At 37.6% G+C, this 17515-nt stretch overlaps 2 protein-coding genes across 3 annotated transcripts in view; one reads left to right on the forward strand and one right to left on the reverse strand.

The window, feature by feature from the left end:
* The window catches only part of LOC108670360, a 30703-nt gene extending 28501 nt beyond the window's left edge, over positions 1-2202 (forward strand). The window contains exons 39-41 of the mRNA XM_018157827.2: positions 1072-1221; positions 1478-1630; positions 1840-2202. Coding sequence (XP_018013316.2) covers positions 1072-1221; positions 1478-1630; positions 1840-1902 — 366 coding nt within the window. The 3' untranslated portion in view covers positions 1903-2202. The remainder of the gene's footprint in view (positions 1-1071; positions 1222-1477; positions 1631-1839) is intronic.
* Positions 2203-2207: 5 nt separating this feature from the next.
* Positions 2208-16381, reverse strand: LOC108670354 (serine/threonine-protein kinase grp). 2 transcript variants are annotated; one of them, XM_018157822.2, is made up of 9 exons: positions 16275-16381; positions 9952-10134; positions 8163-8311; positions 7743-7882; positions 6761-7019; positions 5561-5809; positions 4239-4443; positions 3914-4094; positions 2208-3643 (listed from the first exon to the last, which is right to left on the reverse strand). In XM_018157822.2, exons 2-9 carry the CDS (start codon positions 10071-10073, stop codon positions 3422-3424), a joined length of 1527 nt encoding a protein of 508 aa, XP_018013311.1. In that variant the 5' UTR covers positions 10074-10134; positions 16275-16381; the 3' UTR covers positions 2208-3421. The 2 variants fall into 2 exon arrangements, with proteins under 2 accessions (XP_018013311.1, XP_018013310.1); XM_018157821.2 differs by having other exon boundaries at positions 16198-16381.
* Between the last annotated feature and the right edge of the window lie 1134 nt (positions 16382-17515).

The raw sequence follows: 17515 nt of genomic DNA on the forward strand, positions 1-17515 counted from the left end.
TCTGTCAATTGATTCATGCATTGCCTCCAACTTCACAAAAAGTGTGCAAAATTTCATAGCAACTGGACAGGTAAAAGTGTATCAAATACCAATTATAAGATTTGTAAGCTGAAAAAAAATAATTTTTTCACTTTTTTAATATTGAAAAAAATATTAATAAAATTATTTATGTAGTCATTTGATTCATGCATTGTCTCCAACTTTACGCAAGTGTGTAAAATTTCAGATCGATAGGATAAGTAGAAGTGTGTTAATAAATACCGAATAAAAGATTTGTAGCAGACTGACAAACAGACAAAAAATATAACTCAGTACTCACTGCAGTGAGTGAGAGAGCGCATTTTCTCGTCGACGAAAAGTTGAGGTCACGGACGTACGGACAGACAGACAGACGGACATGGCGAGCACAATAGAGCATTTTTTCCACAAATGAGAAAATGCGCTATCAAGAAGTGAAGTTAAAGAGAAGTATTGTAAAAAAAAGCAATTTTTAAACGCATATTATTGCTGAATAATAGGCTAAATAACATTTGAAACCTTCAAAATTTGCAGGAATAAATGCCTCCTATAGATATACTCGGAAGATGGTAATTAGAGCAAAGAATCTGCACCAGTTGCGTGGGAGGTACCTATTGTAGATTCGTCCAGCGGGCTCCGGGGGAGCAATGGCATGCTGCAATGCCCAAACCCTGCATGCGATTTAAACGTTTGAAAATGAACTTCCTAAGAACACAACTGTATTTTACCCTGTAAAATTTACCGTCGATTAACCTTCAATGATTTGCTGGTGCACGCAAGAAAATTGAATTTAGGTCTCACTAATTCGAACCATTTACTTGGCCCTAATGTTCACCTAATGACGTTTTGTACAACACCATGAATAATATAATCAGCCAATTATTATAATTATAAAAGAGCAGGCTTCGTTTGGTACTCACGACAATACATTGAAATTATTAATTATCTCAACATGCTTTTGAGAGTACCGCAATATTGTTAATGAATTAACTAATCTCTTCATCGTCGATTTATACACGGATTTTTTTTTTTTTGGCACCATGCACCCTGCAGGGCGACTGCAGATTTGTTCCCGAGGACTGCGAGGGGCACAAGTATCTTGTTTGTGCCTACGATGAATTCCCTGAACTGCATCTCATTTTCACGAATTGCTTCCTTAAACAACTGACCTCTGGGCTGCCACCAGCACCCGCTGCCACGAAGGTACATATTTGTCATGAAATTCGGTTGCTTCAATTAAAAATATCTGTTCCGATAGAATAAAAAAATCAAAATTCGGTTCAAGTGGCATCGGTTAGGTCACCTTTCGCTGGATTATCCATCAGTCGCAAATTGAACGCACGTATCAGATTGTCGTGCATGTTGTTCTTGGCTCCTTAACTTTGATAAGATGATATTCTTATACTGAACTAGAAAATATTTAATCCATAAATTATTCAAACAAGTACCTCTATATCAGTGCTCGTCGGGGGTGCAGACCGTAGGGAACCGCTTGACAAGCTGCGTAAACGGAAGCAGGTCGGCGACTCTCATATCTCAGAGCCAGGGAAGACAACAGGAGCTTATCAAGAACCGCAAACCCAGCCGCCTGCCTAAAGTCTTCGTCAACGGGGTAGGTTCCTACGACAACGCGCACATAATTTCTTCGAAGTGGTAGAACTTCAAATTTTAGTAGTACTTCTCCATCGAATTAAGTAAGCCTTGTACGGTGCAAGGTGTCCAAGAATAAAAAAAGTATAATCTGTGAAAGGAATTTCCGATCTCAAAATATTTTTCCAAAATCATTACCCTAATAATAATAATTTTCGCTTTTTTTCCCAGAATGCGGTTTCGCCTTGGCAGACTGCTGCTGAAGTGCAGGCGACAAGATCACAGAACGAATAATTGAAATTTGTCAACGAAATCTTTCAATTAAATTAATGCCTAACGCAGTGCAAAGAACGGTTTCACTTCTAATATGAACTTCGAACATCACAATTTAGCTTTAATACTCTCAAAATGGTAATTGAACTTCCACCGCTGAACTTCATCTCGTTTACTATACGACTGACAGTGAATATAGACTCCGTTTCGGTGGAAGCTTGGCAGTAAGTTTACGTTGATAAGGTTGCTCGGATGAAAGAAAACATAATCTAAGGATGGGATTCCTGTTCAACAAAATCATTCAAATAAATAGGTAAACAATCGTATTGGTTTTGAAAAACTTTATTTACAGTTTTACGTACAAGTTCGTAGAACTATGATACAAGAAACTAAGATGTAGAATGAGACTCCTCCAATTTCCAAGTAGATAATGACTAAATGAACGACAGCTGGAAAAGCTGTATTACATGACTGCAGTGGAACAAAACGAGATAAAAAAATAGATTCCATAGGCCCTACTATAGCAGCGAATCCCATTTGGAAATGAAAAAACTAAATACCTCCAGGTCAACGTCGGAAAGTTTTGCGAAAAAAAAAAAACAGTCCTCTGGAAGTTTGTGACTCGTTCACGATCAGTAGTGAACACCGACAGTCCAAAACAACAGCTTGAATGGACTACACTATCCCTGCACCATATGTAAGCAGCTTCAACAAAAAACCTTATGAATTGGATAGCAAAAAATAAAACCACATGTCAGGACTAAATTACCCGATATTTCAAATACTCAACTGGTATGAAATATGCTCTACGTGCAAGTGTATTGCCAAACCGCTTACAACAAAAGACGAGTTTCTGAATTTACAAGCGTGCAGCACATCTGTCCTTCCATACCATCCATACACTCAGCCGATTCTAGAATATCCATTATTGGTCCGACTGTTGACGATACTGTAATACGGCAACACTAAAATATCTAGTTTCCTATGAGGAATGTACAAATGACTTAGTGACATTTACTCAGGTACTTAGCATCAGGGAAGGCACATTCATAATCATGTTTGGAGATTAACTTGCGCTTATGTTAAGCATCTTTAAAAAGTAAATGGCGCCAAAAATCTTCTCAATTTGTGACGCTCCTAAACATCGAATGAGTAAACTCCTACCATTCCAGGTTATGAATAAATATGTTCTGTACGATTTAAATTTTACCATACTTTAGGCGCGGTATAGTTCTTCAAGGCACAATACTCTTAATTCAATAATTCAATTCAACGCGTACGGAATCTAGTAAAATTGCAATAATAATCTAGTTTCCTTACAAGCGCTTTTCTCCATAGATAAAACCTCTATATTATAATTTATTTTTCGTGCTTAGAAATTCATTCCGCCTAAGAAACCAGAGGCACTACAACCGCACCAAAGGAGAAATAATCACATAAGGCAATCACTACTCATTACACAAAATGTACCGAATTAACACTAATGGTATCGAAGCCTGTGTAAAGAAACGCTGTACGGAAGCATCTCAATTAGCACAAGCTATGCAGGTAACATATTGCTGGCATTCGCTAGACTCCAAGTAACAGGGCCTTTGACGATGATGTGAGAAAGTTCCTCCTTGATGCGGATGAACTGCCGTTTGAAATCAAGGCCGCAGCCTTTAGAGCGTCTGAAGTCCACTAAAATGTGGGCTCCCATGTTCAGTACAGTTGCTTTCATTACTAACGCTGCCCCACGTCGATCTACCGTCGACACAGTCAGCTGCAAAGATAAGGGATGCAAGTCAAGAACCATCGGAAATCTGAAACTGGTTAGTTAGGTAACTGTTGCAATCGTAAAAATTAACCTGGCGCTGTAACTACAGCTAGGAAACGAAAAGCACGTAATACATGCCTTCAATTAAAAACGTCAATTCATTTCTGAACAAATGATGCATGTATAATTAACAAAATGAAATTTTGCGCGTTACATGATTCAGCTCAATAGTAAAGACATGGAATATTCAAAAGGTTTACATGCGTTATTATTTACCACATTAGGGGAGTGAGACGTAGTCCGGTAATGCAGTTTTTCGAAGAGATCGTTGAGATGCTTGAGTGTGTCTGCCATCGACGAACTCACGAGAACTCTCGTCATTCTCCGGACTAGTTTTTGCAGTGGAGTGCATCTGTCTCCACCAGCCGTCATGTTGGAGACATCGCCATCACTTGGGCTGCTCGTTTGAAAAAAAGGAGATCGTCACATATCCAAGAAATAAAATTTCAATGCGCATTTCCATACTGGCCGTACGACACATCCATCAGAGGTTTCGCTCAGGTGTTGAGTCTAGTACCGCTCAGGATAATGCAACACAAACCTGCAGGCTAGCAGGAGATGGTCGGGTTTGGCTGGTTGTGAGAAGCACAACGTGTCTGTGTCGAGTTCAGCGGCAGCACAGATGTTCACTTCAGCAGGCTGAGCTCGCGCTGTAGGCTGCGGTTGACTGCATGCATGACGTTCGTCGAATGCAGCTGGGAAGCTGCTATCTAATTCACTGCACATCCGTTTGTTCGATATCCATTCTGCTCAACAAATAGGCACGTTATGTAACCTAAACCAATAAGGAAATTTTCCGGTTATCTAACAGAGAGTGTTATGGCAAATCATGTATTAAACTTTAGATTATTAATTTTATAGTTCAAGTCACGTCATCTACACTAAAATCTCTCGTCGAACTTCCACCAAAATGAGAGTGCGATCTGACGTTGACAACAGAACAGGATTTCATGAACGAGCTCATCCTCAGGACGCTGAAAGAACGCATAACGACGAATTTGAATCAAATGAGCCAAAGGCAAATCAACCGAATTTCCACAAATTCTCCAGATATAGGCAGCATCGCCCCCAATGGTGAGGTAGCTGCAGGAGCCTCCCAATCATACAGCTAAATCACCAAAGACAGCGACACTCCCGTCTGCGCTCCGGCCTTTTTTTCCCAGGCGCTTCGGTTCGGATCCATTTCTTGTAATCCTTCTTCTGCACTCAAGCGGTCACTTTCGAAGATGCGATAAATGACACTACTTTGGTAAATTAGCTTTATGGATCACATAACCATAGCAAGCTAAATTACCAAAGAAACGGCATAACCAAGAGGTTCCGCGATTGAAAGTGACCTAGGTACGTAGCTTCGACGGATTCCAGCAAGCCCAGAAGTGTCGTCATATGACCCAGTGCTCCAAGGTGTTTACAGAACATATCCGTAACCGTTGAGGTTAGTGCACGTACGCTGGGAAGCTCATAGCGCCAGGAAAGCCTGGCACAAAGTTACTCTGCTAGTTTATCAATTGCAGAGTCACTAAGTACCTGAATTTCCCAGTACCAAATCCGTCAAAAAGCACGCCAACAACTTCCAATATATTTTCCGGCGATCATCAGATGTTGAATTTTAAATTATACTCAACCCATAGCACAGTCCTAAACTCAATAAAATCAGTCACATTAGCCCAAATTTCCTTACATTATTCAAGAACCGCATAGAAAAAAGAATACCAGTCGCATGCACATAATTTATATCGACGACATCGTAATATTCTAGAGCAGCACAACTGCACAAGTCACTTAAATCCTTGTGATGTTCTCCAAAACCAATTTCATCTAAAAAATAGAAACTTATAAGGGCCGAGAGAAGATTAAACCCACCGTTATCGTGTCTCGATCGCTTCTTCGGCAAATCTCCAGTCTCGGCGATATGTTTCACCATCCAGGGATGCTCGAGAATTTGCTTGATATTCATGCGCTGGGCAGGTGTGGGGTGCAAAAGTCGTCGTAGAAGACTCAGCACGCACGTGCTTACCTTCGTCCACGGTGTGCTGTTCAGATAAGACGCATCACGACGCTTCCATATGTTAAACTGGTCACACGTCACCGTTGGTTCGTCCCAAGGCAATTCTGAAAGGAGGAGAGTTGTTTGAATCAACTGAAATGAAAATATTCATTGCGCATAGAAGCAACGTTTTTATTTGCCATGACTGATTACAAACGTACAAGCAAGGAAGATAACGATTGATTATTAGTTAAGATGCAGGTAATATTAGCTTTGTCAGTGGTCATAGATTGGTCAGTGGCCATGGGTTCCGATCCATGCTTCTATCAGCGACGAATTAACTTGTAATAATCCATGCACAGGATTGAGCAGTACGCGAGCCATAATCCACGCTGCGATCTGGCGGGATTCGTTGTTTCCATACGGGTTCAGGCCAGAGGTCAGGTGCCCTAGAGCCGGCACATAAGCTAAGAAGGCTTCAATCATAAAGCGTCAAGTCATCACATTGAGGTCCCAGGATCACGTGCAATGAAGGAATCTGATTTTTTTCAAGTTGATGAGACGTGGCGTAAGTATCGGCAGCTGTAACTTTAGTGAGATAGCGTTGCGAGACGAACACTCACACAGCTAGATCACCAAAGATACAGGCACTGATTTTCTAGTAGAATCCAGCAGCGAAGATTTGTGACGCTTTCCGATTAAATTCATCCAGATCCTGGTAACAGCCTTTCCTCTTCTGACACACGACACAATTCGTGAAATTCCTCTGCTCAAGAAATACTTTCCCGAATCCTAATGTTCGGAGATCTGTGCACGATTCGAACATGGAGAGAAGTGGTCATAAGAAATGAGTCCTTTTCCAAGAGTTTCTTCAATAAGCTCAACCTGATATGGATAATTCCGTTACAAGTTTGGGGTAATACCAAAAGATGAAATTTAACAGTCATAATGGAACAGACTTCCATCATTTTGAATTTCTTGCACAAGTGAAAATTAAGATTGCAGATTAAATATGTAACAAAAAGTGGTACCTATGGTAATAGCTAAGAATGTTTAGTGAAATAATACAAGCTTACCTCCGGCCAGCATTGCCACAAGCACAACGCCACAGCCAAAAAGGTCTGCAGGTTGCGCACGGTACTCTGTATCGGCAAGCACTTCTGGTGCCATGTAGGAACGTGTGCCGCAGCGTCGGTTCAAGAACCGTTCTCTGCCTCCGTGACGAAACAGTGTCGCCAAGCCAAAGTCCGTGATCTTCAGAGTGTCGCTGGCATCTAGCAGCAGATTTTCCGGCTTGATATCGCGGTGAGCAATCCCTTTATCGTGAAGATAGCTCTGCAAATCAGACATACATATAATATTCAAGTAGAGTTAGATCAAGTAGTTGAGTGAATTTCAAAGAACACGAATGACATGCATATAAATGTTAAGAAAAATTTAGCAGGTTGCTTAATGATTTGATACCAGACAGTCCGACTTCAAGTACAAATGCACGCATGAACAAGGAAGTACGGTGCAATGATCCCATGGGTCCTCCGGAAAAGAAGTCATCTGTCGAGGAGTTCAGGTGACACGCCAGCCCTTTGGTACACTAGGACCCATGAGTATGACCCAACATGCATCCTGGTTATACCAAAGAACAGGCGAGTCACGGATCTTCCTTAGACGGTGCGAAAATGATGGGACGGAGGCAGGCGGTGCAAAAAAGTTGTACGATACAAGAGTTAGGAGATTTCAAAGATTTTTGCATATTATAGTTCCAACAAAATATTTGGAATAAGAGCAATTACATATGAAAATTATTAGGGTTATAAATTTAGAAATAAACTAGGCAGTAAAAAATACTAGTGTACTGCAACATCCTCTCATAGTAAAAATTAAGAACAACACACTGCTTGAAGACAAGATTGTGATCACTCAATAGCAATCACTCAAATTATGTTGCTGATTTTACAAAATTTTGTTACAATCTCTTGTCAGGTATCGGAAAAATTAAAGTATGAAAATAGCTCTTTAAATTATCAATGATTTAATGGAAGGAAAGTTATTTGTACGTACAACTCCCAAAACAAGTTCCCTGAAGAACCGCTGAGCGAGGTGTAGAGGCATGCCGATATCAGGATCAATTCTGTCGTAGAGCTCTCCACCCACCGCGTACTCCAGGAACATGTACTGCATGTGGGCTTCTCTACGGCATCCTAACAACCAAACAACATATTAAGGTTATGGAGAGATACGGGTAGATCTGAAAGCATGTTATAAAGTATGCATTCTTCACAAGTTTTTAACAGTATTACAAGTAAATTTAGTCTAAATGAAATGAATGAGATGTAAACTAAGTCTTGATAAATGAACCCCAAGTATATCAAAATTCAGAATAAATAAAAACCAACAAGTAATTTCTCAAAAGGTTAAGAACGTTCAAAGGATTTTACTACCACTGACAATTTTACAAAATAAAATGTAAAAACAACATACCAAAAAACTTGATTATGTTGGGATGCTTCAAGAGTTTGTGAATAAGCATTTCCTTCTTGACATTGGTTTCTGCTTCAGGATGTTTGATCAGGTCAACCATCTTGAGGGCAACGGCTTCTCCACTCACGCGGTTTATCAGGAGCCGAACCCTGAAAGAATATATCTTCTAATTCTCGACTTTCCTTCAGGCTCAACATACAGTGGGGGGAAATAAATATTCGTACACTTGAAAAATCGTATTTTAATGTATGTAAGTACACAAACTTAACAGGAAAAGTGATTTAAATTATGTATAGAGACGCATAGTATTCAAAAATACTATCAAAAGAAATTAAATCTCAATGCAACAAAAAACAATTCAACATGTTCACTTTTCGGGTGAAAAAAGTATTCGTACAAAACAATAAATCCGCATTATTTTAATTTAATACTTGGTTGAATACCCTTTATTCAGCTTAACAGATACCAGTCTATTTCTATACGTCTCGACCAATGATTTGCAGATGCTGACTGGTATTTTATACCATTCTTCTTGGCACACCACCTTAAGATTCTCAATGTTTGTTGGGGACCTTTTCTTAATTTGAATCTTCATATACCATTTCTTTGTGGATCTTGCAGTATGCTTAAGATCGTTATCCTGCTGGAAAATCCAATCACCAGGTAGCTCTAGTTTCTCAACAGAAGTCGTCAAATTATTTTCCAGGATGCTCTGGTAGTTTGCAGCATTCATCCTACCATCTACAAGTGATATGTTACCAACACCTTTTGCGGAGAAACAGCCCCAGATCATGATGTTGCCACCACCAAACTTTACACACCAAACTCACCAAACTCACTCACTCACTCACTCACTTACACCAAACTCACCGTCTTTCCTCCTCATATGGTGACGATAATTTCGACCGAAAAGCTCAATTTTTGTTTCGTCCGTCCAAAGAACCTTTTCCCAAAAAGCATAGTCTTTGTCCTTATGCTCCTTGACGAATTTCAGCCTGGCATCTCGATGTCGTTTCATTAGGAGTGGGGTCTTTCTTGGGGGGCGTGATTTTAATTCGTTTCTGTGAAGTTCATTGCTTATCGTTCATTTGGTTACTTGAATTCCTGAGGCACTCAGGTGACTTTGCAACTCTCCTCGAGTAATCTGTGGATTTTCTTGGATTTTTCGTCCCAATAATCTAGACATTGAGATTTAATTTCTATTGATGCTATTTTTGAATACAATGCGCCTCTATACATAATATAAATCACTTCTCCTGTTCAGTTTGTGTACTTACATACATTAAAATACGATTTTTCAAGTGTACGAATATTTATTTCCCCCCACTGTATGTATAGAAATATAGCATCATCGGTAACATCAAAGATGGGCTATTCATCTAAAGCGAAATATTGTCAAGGCAACAGAAACAAATGCTGGAAATTCAAACACTTAGATTACCAGGGTTGATAATTAACATTCAAGGCAGTTACTGACTGGCCTCAGTTTCAATAGTTTACTCATGTCCTGCTGCAGCATGGGATAGCCAGAAGGTGCTTAAATTTCAATAAAAAAATTGCTCTGTAGTCTGTCCCTTGCAAAGTTTTAATGTTTTCAAAAATAATCTGACAAAAATCAACACATCTACAAAAAGGTTATAACAAATTAAATCTCAACAGTAGTACCAAATAAATTACTACAACATAAGGAACCTATCCAGAGAAATAAAATTAAAACAATAAACCACACAATAAGAAATAAACTTCAGAAAAGAAAAAATGTAATATCTAAGCAAATTCAATAACTCACTCTCCAAATGCTCCTTCACCGAGTGTCTGAACAATGCTCCAGCCCTCCACAAACTCAGGAGCTGATGGATCCACCACCCACTTGGCAGGCTTGCTCTGCTCCATTGCTGAGACTCCAGGCATCCTTTGATGCAGGAATGATGCAGCTACAGGCAGTTATCACATGGCCTTGCAAAACAGCACCCTGTATAGAAAACATTACTTAGTAATAATTGAAACATTTATACTTTAATTCGTATTATTACAATAGATACAGTTTTTAATTATGAGCAAATAAACTTCATATAAATATTCACATCATGAGGATTTACACAAATCCTCAACAATAACCAACAATCATGATGAAACTTCAAGATAATAAGTACCGTAAAATGGGGTAATTTAGACCGGCGGGGTAACTTAGACCACTTTTGTTTTTTTTTACAAAAACCCCCACAACTCGAAAACTATTTGACATAGAAGAATTTTGTCAATGGGCATTAAAGGCCTAATACTGAGGCTACATAACACAATAGAAAGATTTAAAAAGTTTGCATATCTAATAGGTTAAAAAATTAAAAATGTGACCCACAAAAAAAAGCTATTATTTAAAGCCTGTCAGAGTACCCCCTCCAATTTTTTTTATTTTTTGGTTAAATAACTCCAGGTTTTGATGCATTGTAGTAGAACTCTTCTAGTCACATATGCAAATGACAAATTTTAGGAAAGTGTCATAGTTTGCAAATGGGGGCGCTGCCCCCAAATGGGGTAACTTAGACCACCTAATGTCAGCCCTGACAGGGTAAAATAGACCGGCTTGGAAGTTAATATAAAATTACCATATATAACATATTTTATGTTTGACAGCCTATTTATGCTTTTTCTTTACGTTTCAGACTCTACAGTCTTATATATGGTAATTTCAACTTATTATCCAAGCCAGTCAATATTACCCCATCAGGGCTGCCATTAGGTAGTCACATTTCCCTCATTATGGGGTGGCATCCCCCATTTGCAAACTATGACACTTTCCTCAAGTTTGTCATTTGCATATGTAACTAGAAGAGTTCTACTACAATGCACCAAAACCTGGAGTTATTTGGAGTTATTTTACCAAAAAAAAATAATTGATTTTACCACCCGGTCTAAGTTACCCCAAGAGCTGGGGTAACAAAGACCATCACTTTTTTGAAATTACATAAAGACTATGAGAGGCAGGAGCCAGCAATTTATGGTGAGTGAAGCTAGAGTATAGACCTGTATTTTGCATGTTTCAATTCAAGTTTAATTTAGCTAGTAAGAAAAAAAAGTGGTCTAAGTTACCCCATTTTACGGTAGGTTTATAAATAATTACTGTTATCAAGTATTTAGCTGCTACAACACATTCATGGGAATTTGAGTGAAAAATGTTCATACTTCCCAGCACAAATGTTCATACTACAAGCACAAATGTTGGATTAAGCATAAACTATCCAAACGCGGTAATGAGAGACAGGGGGGTAAATTGGGACAGTCCTTTGCCATGGCATAAAAATGTTGTGGCAGCTGAACTAATTGCAATGTTGTAAAACGGAAAATAGTGGCATAAACTAACATTTCCCTATTTACATAGCATAAAGTTAACAAACCATACAGTTACTAGATCTAAAAAATTCCTGAAATAAATGTTAGAAAGTGATATTTTGAAAAAATACTTCTGCCAAGGTCAGTAGTAGAAAAAATATTTGCCACATTACAAAATTTCACTGGAAAAAAAAGTTGCAGACAGGTGTTTACTTTAAAATTTCATTGACAGAAATTTTGTACCTCAATCTAAAACAAAATGGTGGCCATTTCTGCAAGATGGGGTAATAAGGGACACAACCCCAGGGTAATACGGGACACCCCTAAAAACACATTTACAGGAGGTAAAAACCTTGGTTAGCAAAGGCCCAAGGTAATGAAAAAATTTGATTAACAATAATGAATTTTGATTACATTTACCTTGCTCAGCAAAAAAATTCACTTCTTTTAAACAAAAAATTAATGCATCATCAGTCATCATAAAATCAATTATTAAGCATAGAATGTCATAGATAGAATTGTGCACCAAGCATCATAGATTTGCAAGACTATAATTTATTTCTCCAAAAAATACGATGGTTTTCACTAAAGAATTCCTTTCTGTTTCAGGCGTTTTATACGATCATTTTTGTTATAGTGAATTCACTTGACCCAATTGAATTGTGTTAAATTACAAGCCCAGTACTGCAACTGCAAGCTTACATATTCAGAAGAAATGGTATACAGCTGCTGATATGAAGCTTGCAGTACACAAGGTCATTGTTAACCCTTTAGCGGGCAAGCATTGAAATGTCCAGAAATTAAAATTTCAGTAACCATTTCAAGAAAGTAAGAAGTATTATACAATATATTTATTTCTATGAATTTTTGCAAATTTTGCCTATTGAAGGTTTAAATCGCACTTGAAGAATTAAATAAATGCAATCAGTACACAAAATTTTTCTTTATAACTAAAATTCTGTTTATGCAAATGAATAATTAGAAATATATAAATTTAATTTAATTAAATTTAATCAAGTTGCCAAAATAAATAAATATATATATTGATACTTCCAAATTTTGAAGAAAATGCGGAAAGAGCGTCAGTTCTATTGTCTGAGTCAAAACCTTCATTTAAATGCTCATATTTCAATTTGTGGACTTTGCAGTTGGTGATGCTATTGATAGAACAATGGTCAGATAATTAGTGATTGACTGAGGCATTATAAGGATGCCTCAAAAACAAACAGGAAGCCGTGGTGAGGCTTTTTGTGACGCGATTTCAAGTGATCATATATGGTAACTTACCCATGAAAGGGTTAATGCTCAATGGCATGTCCATGGATGTGGTAACATTAGTAATACGGTAATGTATGGATGTGGTAACGTCATATCAATAAAGGAAAAATGAGTACAAGTAAGTCACAGAAAATGTCGTTTAATCTACATCTACAAAGGAAGAGGAAAACTTTGGAGTACTGTTAGCAAAAGATGAGTTCACTGTGCATGCTTCAAACGTTTTAAAATTAAGTTTTATTTCAAGTGTCCCTGTCTTGGATCTTAAATTTTGAGTTAAGTGATAGATTAATTGAATTTCTCTTCCCCCTTATAAGCATGGAATACTATATTGTGTGATCTGGCAATGGGCAGGGCTGCAAAAGTCCTATTTTTCCAAAATATCACGGCTCTAATATCATATAATTTCAGTAGGCATGAAATGTCATGGCTCAAATGTCATAAATTTTTGTTTTATTGAAAATCACAGTTCACACTTTGCAAACCTGTCATTCCATAAAATTTTCCACTTCTGCAATCTGCATTGTTTTACCATTCCTGCCAAAATATCCTGCAGAACGTAATCATTGTAATGTAAACAACTTGAACAAGTCAACCTAAACATTTTGTTGAAGATCAGTCACATCAGACTGCATTAACATGTTCAGCTTACAGTGAAGACCACTGTAATTGTTGCCATTTGACCGTTTCAGGTAAGATTATAGATTTGGGGTAACACGTGCATGCCGCATGGACTTTGTAAAAAATATTGCACCTTGTAAATGGCTTTTCATGTCCATGATATGGAATTCACGGCTCAAAAAATGAAATCATGGCAGGCAAATCCATAAAACCACGGGTCAAAAAATTTAATCGCGGCTCGCCAAGCAGATATATTCCATGCCTGGCAATGGGCAATGGCATGGAATAATAACCCTCCAGCCTGCAACTGCTTTCCCTCTGTTCTAATACCTAGGTGTTTTTGGAGCCACATGATTCCTGCTAGATGAATTATCTCCTAATTAATTGTTAGTAAAACTGCCCAGTTGGTAATTGAAATCTTGAGAGCCATAAGGCTTCATTGAGAAGTAGAAAAGTTTCAATCTACTGGTACGTGCATGATCACATAGGAAATTATCCAATTCAACAAAATGTGACTGATACCAATTACCAAAACCTTTTAGTAAAAGAACTGATTATACAAATGTTAATTTTATGCCTCTTAAAACCACTGAAAAAAAATTTTTTGCAACTTAACTTGAATATAAAGATTTTGGTAATACCAAACTTCACAACAATATTTCATTCATGACAAACTGACATTGGATTTTCACCATTCACCAAGACCAAATTCAACACTAGGTATGTAGGGTAAACGCCGTATATTCCGACACCTCTCTAGTTTTTCCTTTATATTAAGCTTTGTCTTAGTTCCACGCATTCGTTGATGGTTGAAATAGTGATGTCATACCTTTGCACACCAAACTATTGCCAAAACACTAGGTTTGGGCTGTCTGGTGGGAAATGTTGAGATCCAAAGAGAGACAGTGCATGCCACCCAGTGAGATCATCAAAAAATGTGTCAAAGTTGATAGTTGACCTTGCTCTACCAAATAGTGATAAACTGTTTGTGTAGAAAGAATATTATGGTTTGAGACTTTTAAATACATCTGTGAATATATTAGGAATCCTTTAAGTATACTTGTATTTGCTGATTTCAAGTGGTAAATAAATTAATAGATGATTAAGTTAAGAAACGGATTTAGACACATAAAAACTAATTCTGATACAACTTGAATTGGACCACAGCTTGTTCCAAGCTTTGTGCAAAAATTAAAATTTTCTTAATTAAAGGCTTAATAGCTGTTAATTAAAAGCCTAATTAAGTAGTGTTCAATATTCAATAGTGTTCTAATTCAAAGCCGTGTTGTATTCCAATACAGCTCGCATAGTGATCGGAATTCGAACACAAGGATGTTGGAATTACGTATTAGTAGAGTTTGAAGCACGGCCAGAATTCGTCTCACGTGCTGAATTTAGCCACACACAGCATCAGAGTATAGGGATTTGGTATGTTTGCATTCTAAAGGCTTTTAAATAAAGATGGCAACAGTTTGTGACGTTTCATCGTTGCTGGTGCGTAGTGCAGTGTTTTGAGAGTCACATAAAGCAAACAGAACTTGAGTAACGCATACAGTCTTTTTTATAGTTTTTCATTCCTCGATGCATCCTTAATGTGTCGGACAGTCGGAATATACCGCATTTAGTCGTTTACCCATAGTGGCAACTGGCAAACCAGAGATTTTTTAGAATCAGTTCATTTTTAATTTACTCATTTACTCAAGATTTAAACCAATTTCTTAAGTACGATAATGCTGGTATCCAGGATACTTTACTGGTCTACTTATACTTATAGGACTCAAAAATGAATTTGAGGGAGAGTCTAAAAAACTCTCTGCTTTGCCACTATGCCCTACCTACAAAATTTGTAAAATTCTAAGAATGGTCAATAGTTTTTTAAAAATGAATCCTGCCAGGACCTGCCTTATTTACAGTGTAAACTGTTAAGCCTTAAGGCTTAAGCCATTAACTATTAAGAATTAAGTTACCTAGGCTATTAGAAAAGTTGTGAATGAAGTTGTTTACCAAGAAGTAAGAACCACATTTTTAGATGGAACACAATTGATATTTTTACTCATTTACACATTAGCTAGGCTAATCCTCTAGTTTTTAGTCTAGTCTAGTTTCCTGACATTCCATCATTTCCCTGGCCATGGCTTCCACCAATCTAGGTACCTACCCTTGACTTCAAGCATGTACGATTTCGATTTGTACATTAATAAATTTATTTCAATGAAGTACCTAAACAGAATGGCCCAATGGGTCAGGCCGTCAGGGTCCAGCAACAGAACAAGGTATTTGATGGCTTTGATAAATTCAACTCCTGTTCAAATGCCAGAATTATACATTCTTTGTAATTGTAATTTGGTAAAGCTATAAAAATGCGTTTTCTTTATCAAAGTTAAATTCCCATTTCCTAAACTATTGTATTACTGTCACGATTTTTCCATTGACGATTGAGATTTGAGAAGCCGCAAGTCCGCAACTCCTGTGACCTGTGTAAATGTAGTCCTAATTGCAGAACAAGCGAAAATTGAAGCGATTCATCTGTTATTTTATGACTTCGACTGCTTCCGAGTCTTCGGGCCACCCGGCCACGAGACCTTTTTATATTAGTACTAAGAGTACTGTTAAGTTGTCCATGACTGGTACCAATAATTCTGAGTGTCATGCGTCGAAATAAATTATGCTGCATCGAAATAAAATTTAATAGCCCATAAGTCTGTAATAAAAGCAAGTTTTTTAACTTCTACAGAAACCCTCTCCAGTAAGTTAACGAGCACGTGGTAATAAATTACATGGCTTAGAATGTCAAAGTATAATTACTTACCGATCACAACTAGACTTCACGCCTAGACTAATACTGTTCCTAACTATTTCCATTGACATAAGCATTGGAAAACTTACATTATTTCATAGACTACAATTCGGATAGAACCACAGTACCAGACCACACGATCGCCGTGACTTTTGGCGGTGAAGAGCCATTCTGATCAGAGCAGCACGCCACCTGTCGGCTCACTGGCAACACTGCAGCATTTAATACCCAGGTTAAATCGAACATGAATAATTAAAGAAAGACTTAAACATGTTTAATATCATTTATAACTCTAATTAATAAATTTCAGATCGTAAATAATATGTTCGTGTTATTAAGAATATCTCTGCGGTAGTAATTGAATCATATGATGTCGCACTGATTTGTTAACCCGGTAAGCTATATTAAACAATAGCGTTAAATTGAACATCAGGAAAGGTAAAATAATTTCTTAATTTACCTTATGTTTGAAATCATTTTCCATAGCATGCCACTTTCAGTTGTAATTCATTCAACATTGGAGTTCAAAGTAGTCAACGCAACGTCTTCACGCCTCACATAAATGACTTAATCGACAATTCTACGGACTCGCCAGGGGACTCGCCTGCGGACTCGCGCAACTGGGCCACTCATAATTCCTTAAATACTCTACGGATCTGTATGAATTTTGAAATGTGAGTATTATTTATCGATACGCTGCCGCAGGAATTATTACAGATTTTTACATGAATTATTTTTTAATTAAAACCAATAAACGTATTTTTTAAGCAACTGGGCCACTCATAATTCCTTCAATACTTAACGAATCTGCATGAATTTTGGAATGTGAGTATTAATTATCGCTACGCTGCCGCAGGAATTATTACAGATTTTTGCATGACTTATTGTTAGGTTAGGTTAGGTTAAGTTAGGTTAGGTTTGGTTAGGAAATAATTCATGCAAAAATCTGTAATAATTCCTGCGGCAGCGTATCGATAAATAATACTCACATTTCAAAATTCATACAGATCCGTTGAGTATTTAAGGAATTATGAGTGGCCCAGTTGCGCGAGTCCGCAGGCGAGTCCCCTGGCGAGTCCGTAGAATTGTCGATTGAGTACATAGATGCTCATAGTCATTCGAGGATAATAGGATGAGCTAAATTTATAATTATTCTGTTAAAAGATGAGCTGATTGCATATCAACGTTCATAAGATCATACAAATTTAAACAAGGGAAGTTTGCACAATTTACAGAAAAATACACTTTCTGCAGTCCACTGATGGTACTTAGTACTTACAATTGAATCGTTCGCAATCGCCACATTCTCCTGAGATTAAACTGTTTATTT

Source organism: Hyalella azteca, unplaced genomic scaffold, assembly GCF_000764305.2.
Source record: "Hyalella azteca isolate HAZT.00-mixed unplaced genomic scaffold, Hazt_2.0.2 contig13728, whole genome shotgun sequence".
Lineage (NCBI taxonomy): Eukaryota > Metazoa > Arthropoda > Malacostraca > Amphipoda > Hyalellidae > Hyalella > Hyalella azteca.

Bases quoted from the DNA above. Each gene is read 5' to 3' on its own strand.
- LOC108670354 (XM_018157822.2), bottom strand. From the start codon at position 10,073: ATGCCTGGAGTCTCAGCAATGGAGCAGAGCAAGCCTGCCAAGTGGGTG. The intron at 5,810-6,760 runs GTAAGCTTGTAT...TCCTCCTTTCAG, and splicing joins TGTGGCAATGCTGGCCGGAG to AATTGCCTTGGGACGAACCA. The intron at 4,444-5,560 runs GTGGGTTTAATC...TTTGTTGAGCAG, and splicing joins GCGATCGAGACACGATAACG to AATGGATATCGAACAAACGG.